This window comes from Ipomoea triloba, chromosome 5, assembly GCF_003576645.1.
Source record: "Ipomoea triloba cultivar NCNSP0323 chromosome 5, ASM357664v1".
Lineage (NCBI taxonomy): Eukaryota > Viridiplantae > Streptophyta > Magnoliopsida > Solanales > Convolvulaceae > Ipomoea > Ipomoea triloba.
In genome coordinates this window covers 4,827,008-4,833,978 of record NC_044920.1, presented here as the reverse complement: position 1 = coordinate 4,833,978, position 6,971 = coordinate 4,827,008, and the positions used below count along the sequence as shown (strand labels likewise).

The window sequence follows — 6,971 nt, the reverse complement described above, 5'->3', positions numbered from 1 at the left end:
AGATTTCAAATCATACTGTTATACTTATGGTTTCACATATTAGTAGTATGCAAAGTTAACAGATCTATATGTTTCAGGTGATCATTAATGTTTCTTAAATAGAATACAGAATATAAATAACATATAACAATAAAAACATGCATTACATGTAATTTGAATCAACACAAGTGGATTTAAGATTTATAATTTTAGTATAACAAAAATCAAATGATATTGATGTTGTTTTTGCTCATTAGAGGCTATTATGTGCCATCCGTTCCTTGTATGTTCTTATTTCCCCATTCTAGTAATGAAGTTGAGACTTGCTCATTGGATGGGAACATTAGGAAGGATCACCATCCTGAAGAAGTTACTATGTTGTATGGATTTGATATTGTTGGCGTTTCAATTTATCTTTTCTATCTATATCTATTTGTAGTTTGGCTACATCTGCTATAATTTACAAGTTTTTTTTTCATCATTTGTTGTTGAAAAATTTAAAAAGTTTTGGTTTTTTGTTGTAGATGAAGTTGATGTGGTAGAGCTTTTGGTTCCATGTGCAAGTTGATAAAGTTCTCTTTTCTTAATTATTTTCATTCTTTAATGTATCAATTTGACATTTTAAGTGCTGAAATGGTCCTATGATCTCTTCTTCGAAAAACACTAGGCTTTTATTATTGAGATTGGTTAGCAATATGTTGTCTTTATTGGATTCCAGATGCTTATGAATGAGAGGAGGAAAAACAAAGGTTGCTCTGTTGTTGTTGTTGTTATTATTATTATTATTATTATTATTGAAAAGTAAGTTCAAATTACAAGGATGTAAAAAAAATGACTAATTGCAATTATTTATTTATTTATTAACGAGGTAAACCCCACTCCTCACTATGTGAGTATGTGGGTAAAGCCCTCGCCCTGTGACCCTAGCCGGCAAAGAGCCACAAGGAGGTAAATCAGCCTAGGTTACCCATAGCTGACCGGCACAAACTCAAGGGCTTGAGGTTCGAACCCACGACCTCTCGGCTGCAGGTGTAACTCTCTTACCACTTGAGCTGCCCTTACGGGCACTAATTGCAATTATGATGGTATGGTATGTGGTTCTTCAAAAATCATGCAAATTAAACCTCCTGACCCCGCCAAGCACCTTGTGCTCAAATGGCATGTAGTGGCCTCCCTCAAATGAAAGGTCATGAGTTCGATCCTCAGTGGAGGAGATATCGAAATTGACTCTAGTATGTACGAACATCCTCAGTGGAGGAGATATCGAAATTGACTCTAGTATGTACGAACAGATACTACAATGTAATAGAGCGAAATTGACTCTAGTATGTACGAACAGATACTACAATGTAATAGAGCCCTGTATAACCCGGGTAGGAATATAATGATTATTTTCTTCCCCAAGCAAACCTAACATATCAAGGTGATGTTAATGGTTCTCAAAATCTCAAGTATGGGTCCCTAACACTACTGGGGCTACCAACTATGTGACTCCAGATATTACAGCCCTATCTACTTTCAAGGAGTATATTGGTATTTGGGAGTGATACACTTCGTGTTGGTGATGGTAATGGTAAGAAGAGTTAACTTCTTAATCATGTTGTTAAGTTGTCTGATATCCGTTAGCTAAGTTATATGATGAGAATTCTAAATTGTATTAACAGAGGGATATATATATACCAGAGGAATCATAGAAAGACGGGAGACTAAGATAAATATTCGAGTTTATTACTAAAATGGTCCCTCCACTATTGCAAAATTATCAATTTGGTCCTCGATAATTTTTCGTGCACAATTAAGTCCCTCGACTTTGGAAATTTTAACCAATTTGGTCCTCCGTTTATTTTGCCGTTAAACATCTGTTAAAATCAGGACCAAATTAGTAATTTTGCTATAATCAAGGGACCAAATTGGTAATTTTGCTATAGTCAAGGGACCATTTCAGTGAAAAATTAATTACAAATTTGGACCCTTGACTATAGCAAAATTACCAATTTGGTCCTGGTTTAACGGATGCTTAACGACAAAATAAATAGAGGACTAAAATGGTAAAAATTTTCAAAGTCTAGGGATTTAATTGAGCACAAAAAATTGTCGAGGACTAAATTGGTAATTTCGCAATAGTCGACGGACTATTTCGTTAATAAACTCTAAATATTCATACTTTGACTCAAATGTCCTGATAAGCCGCTCCACTGCTACGTTACTTTAATTGTTCTTCCAAATGTACCCAGATCCATTATACATTCATATACCTAGATCCATTATACATTCATACACCCTGTGTATTATTGCTAATTGCCATACAATCAAAGGGCTACATTAACAAAAGGAAACAGTGTGAAAATTCAAATTCGGACAACTGGGCTAAACCCGGATCCAAGAAACAGTAGCAAAAGAGTTGCAAATAGAGCTTGAACCCATGGGCATAGTTTGGTGATGGTGGAGGCTGATCCTTTTCCGTGATGGGGATTGTGGTGGGAATTGGCGGCGTAGATGGGTATAACGTTTGAAGACCCCGGCTGGTGTGACCCATTATCTCCGCCGTAGCCGCCGGCCGAGCCACCTTGGCCGCCACCCACTCCTCCATGCCCATTCTTCATCTCCTCTCCTATGCTTCTTCTAATTGTACTGTTGTAATTATTGTTGTTGGCTTGGCCTTCACTTCCTACTTTGTTTTCCATCCTTGCCTGCATATCAACTGTAGCATAGATGCAAATACACAACATTTAATTATACAAGTATTCTAACATTAACTCGAGAATTTCACTTTTAATTCATGACTATTAAATCATTTTTATATTTGGTCGTTGACTATTAATTTTTTTATATTTGGTATAAGAGTTTTTAAACATTGCTACACTTAGACCCTCCGTCGTAATTTTTGATCATCAACAACCTAATGAAATCATGCGCTATAAAAGTTACTTATTTTCAAAAAAAGTTGGCGTCCTTACAGATAAGTAACTTGCGTAATTCATAATTTAATTTAGTTATTATGAAATTAAGTCAGGGAACTAAATGTGAGAATATTTTAAAAGTATGGTATCAAATGTGAAAAGTTGAATAATAAAATACCAAATATAAAAATGGTTCAATACTTGTCTCACCAAAGTGTATAATTCTCATACAATTATTCATTACTGAATGGAATCAAACCAAAATAGGGGGCTGCATTGCAGCCACAATGCCCGGGCTGCATTTCACTCTCACACCCATAAACAATACATTGAACAAAACCTTCAACTTCTAATAAACAATTCTCTAAAAGAAAAATCCTAGATATGTGTTTTGTTATTTCTTTCATTTGAGAAAACAAGGAAAAGTATGTGTGTATATCTCAATGAAAAATATATTGGGTTCATGTAAAATATGCTCTTAGGTAAAATTGAGGAATGATATAATCCATTTATTTGTATCGATCAACGGCGGAGGGCTACTAAAAAATAAGGAAAAAAAAAAAAGAAAGTTGTTAATACAGGTGACCATGTTTTTTATTATTATTATTAAATTCTCAAAAATTTATATACCCTAATGAACGGTTGAGATTTGTCCTCACTTTTTACGAAAGGTGTTGTTCTCATTTAAACTCACCCTATGTGTGTGCTCGTTGCTTTGTCTAGTGCCGCCTTGCCAAATTATGAAATAGAAATACGAAGTAACATTTTTGTCTATTCATATTTTAATTTCCTATTCTAAACTAAATTGATATGACGTAAATATTCGAAATCTATTTATATTAGAAAGGAGACACGATTAAAATCGAAGCCAAAAAATTTTCATATATTATAGATTGTTGTAAATTTATAAGGTAAAGATAATTATAGAATAAATATTGTCCATACGGACCATACTACACAACTCTGCTTTTACTACTAATTAGACAATCACTACATACCACATAAGATTAAAGATTCCATATAAGATTAAAGATTAAAAAAAAAGAAAATTTTAAATTTAAATTTATAAAAAAAGAGTATCTAACATTTTGTCATGTTATAAAGTGATTGTTGTGTGATTATATATAGGTATTGGATCAAATGAGAAAAAGTTTTTAGTAGAGTAAATAAGAACCAATAAAAAATCTTACATTTGAAAAAATTGGATAGATCTAATCAAATTTTTTTTTTAAATGTGGTGACATTTTTATAATTATCACAAATTTTACTATGCAAACTTGAACACTAAAATCTACAATCTTTAAAAACTAAATATGCAAACCTGATAAATTTTATAAAATCAACAAAAAAGTTAAATTTTAAACATAAACTGTAAATACTAGACCTTAAGCAGTAAAAAGTGAATCACTAAACCAAATAAAATCTAAAAACTCAGTCATAAACTTTAAAATTGAAACCCTAAGTGCAATGCACTTTCTCATTGTTGTAAGCTAAGTGCGATCTTTTAATACTTAACATGCAAAATGTTAATACTAAATGTGCAAAATGTTAAAATTAAATGTGAAAACATGGAAAAGTCTGAGAATTACAGATTTTAGTGTTCAAATTTGCATAGTAAAGTTGGTGAAAATTACGAAAATGCCAGCTCATTTTTTAAACAAAATTTGATGTGATCCGTATGATTTTTCTAAATTAAAGGTTGAGATTGGTTCTTATTTATCTCATAGGAGCATCCCCAGTAGAGATTTTGGGGTGATTTTTTAGGATATCTAATCCTATGTGAAAGAGAGAGACAGAGGATAGAAAATATTTTGGGTCTTTGCAGGAGAACCTTTGTTTTTGTCAGAATTGTGGACCCCACCAAATCAATGAAAGCTGCCTCCTGGTCGCGTGAGGCACACAACAAGTACCCAGCTGGGCATGTGCACTCCACGTGCCCGCTAAGCGAGTGACTTTGGAGCTTTTTTTTTTCAATTTTTTTTCAGATTTTGTTTTGTTTTTTTTTTTTTTTTTTATCTCCCTCTCATTTTCTCTTTCCTACTTGGAACCTAAAAGCTTGTGCAAAAACTAGTGTTATTGAGAATGCTCTAAGGACTTGTTCTCATTTGATCCAATATACACACACACATATATATAAGGCCTGGTTCATATGATGTCAGCTCTTCCCGTGCGGTTATCCGACCTAGTGCATTTACATTGCTCAGTGGTACATCTAATCTACTCCTAGTGCATCACATGATAATCATAGATGTACCACAAATCATGCACAAGTGCACCACACTCAAGCGCTAAGTGCACTACCGAAATATGCATGGGGCAATAAATTATCAAAATGTCACCGAATTTTTCACTAGTACATCACATACCAGCACTTTGTGGTACACCACAGTTAAGTCAAAAGTACACCACAGAGCACTCATAAGTGCACCACACCCCAGCACTTAGTGCACGACCGAAATATACATGGTGAATGGAATTACAAAAACGTCATCGCGTTTTCTCATTAGTGTAGCACAGACTAGCACTTTGTGGTACGCCATAGTTCACTCTAAAGTGCACTACAGAGCACTAATAAGTGCACCACACCCCAGCATTTAGTGCACTACCGAAATATACATGATGCAAAAAATTATCAAAATGCCCCTACAATTTTTCCAATCTTCATTAATTTTCAACCGTTGATCTGAGCAAATTCAATGGGAGACACGATTAAATGACATTTTTGTCCACTTAAATTTTTTCTTTTCAATTTTGAACTCGATTGATATGTCTTAAATATTCTAAATCTACCTATTAATGTTTTGAAAGGAGGCACGATTAAAAGCAACACCAAAGAATTTAAAAAAGAAAAAGAAAAAAAAAAAAAGCAACACCAACGAATTCTTTTACATTATAAATTGTGGTAAATTTATAATGTAAAGATAATTAAGCCAAAATAGTAGATGTCAGGTAGCTTGGAGGAGCTGTAGCTTAATGATACTTTTGTGACCTCCTCTTTGTGCTTTAATAGGTTGAGATGAATAGATACTACTCCGTACATTATAATATGAGAGAGAAGAAGTTGAGATAGTATTATTTTGGGTTTTTTTCTGATATTTTGTGATTTTTCTTTTCTGTTTTTTTTTTAAGAAAAGACGAGTTGATGCGCTTACTGTACTTGACATGCCAAATGAGCTTATTTTCTGATTTTTTTTTGTTTTATTTATTTATTTTTTTCTTTCCGCCTGTCACAATCTCATTTTGGGGTTTTTAGAACTTTGGATGCTCTTTTGAGCAGCAAGAAAATTATTTTTTTGAGAAACAAGCAAGAAAATTATTGATGCGTTGATTTAAAAAAAAATTATTATCCTTTTCTTGAAATTACAAAGTTTTAATCTGCTTCTTTCTTTCAACATAAGAGTATCAATTAAACATATAGAGTAGTACGTGCAGGAGAAGGTAAATGTAAATTTAATCACTTAATTTCATGAAATTAAGAGAACAATTAAAAGAAAATTAAGGAAGCAATAGAGTAATTAGATGTATAATTGAAGTGAAATTCAACAATTAACATACATACATACATACCTGAAGCAGAACAGGATATGCTATTTAGAGAAGAGGTTGCAGAAGTGCATGAATAGAGGAAGAGCATGAAGCAACACAACATCACTTCTTTCATATCCATCTATCTTTAATTCATTCAATTTCTAGCTTAGCTTTCAACATGACACTACCTCTTAGCTTCTTCTTCTTATATAACTACATCTTCAATTCATTCATTCTCTATCCTTTACATTACTTTATTTTATGGAATCTTTCCTTTTCTTTCTAAACAAGACATATGAAGGAGAGAGTGCAACAAAAGGATCTTATCAATCTTTTCAGGTTGGGAATGAGTTCTACCTAGCCCTATTGGTTAGTGGGAGACATCTGTGACCTTAAAGTTAGTACTTAATCCAATCTTGTAGCTTAATTAGGTCAATCGATAAGTGAACTGCTAATATAACTTCAAGGTTGGAAGTCTTAGGTATCAGCTTGGAGGGTTGAGTCTAGAGTATCCCATCATCAAAATGTGACACTGATTGCTATGCAAATATAAGGAAATAAAGT

The 6,971-nt window shown here is 33.1% G+C and overlaps 1 protein-coding gene across 1 annotated transcript; it reads right to left on the bottom strand.

Annotated features, from left to right (window-relative positions):
- Positions 1-2,069: 2,069 nt before the first annotated feature.
- On the bottom strand, positions 2,070-6,626 carry LOC116020863. The gene is made up of 2 exons (XM_031261419.1): positions 6,447-6,626; positions 2,070-2,680 (listed from the first exon to the last, which is right to left on the bottom strand). The coding sequence occupies exons 1-2, from the start codon at positions 6,544-6,546 to the stop codon at positions 2,328-2,330; spliced, it is 453 nt and encodes a 150-aa protein (XP_031117279.1). The 5' UTR covers positions 6,547-6,626; the 3' UTR covers positions 2,070-2,327.
- Positions 6,627-6,971: the final 345 nt, after the last annotated feature.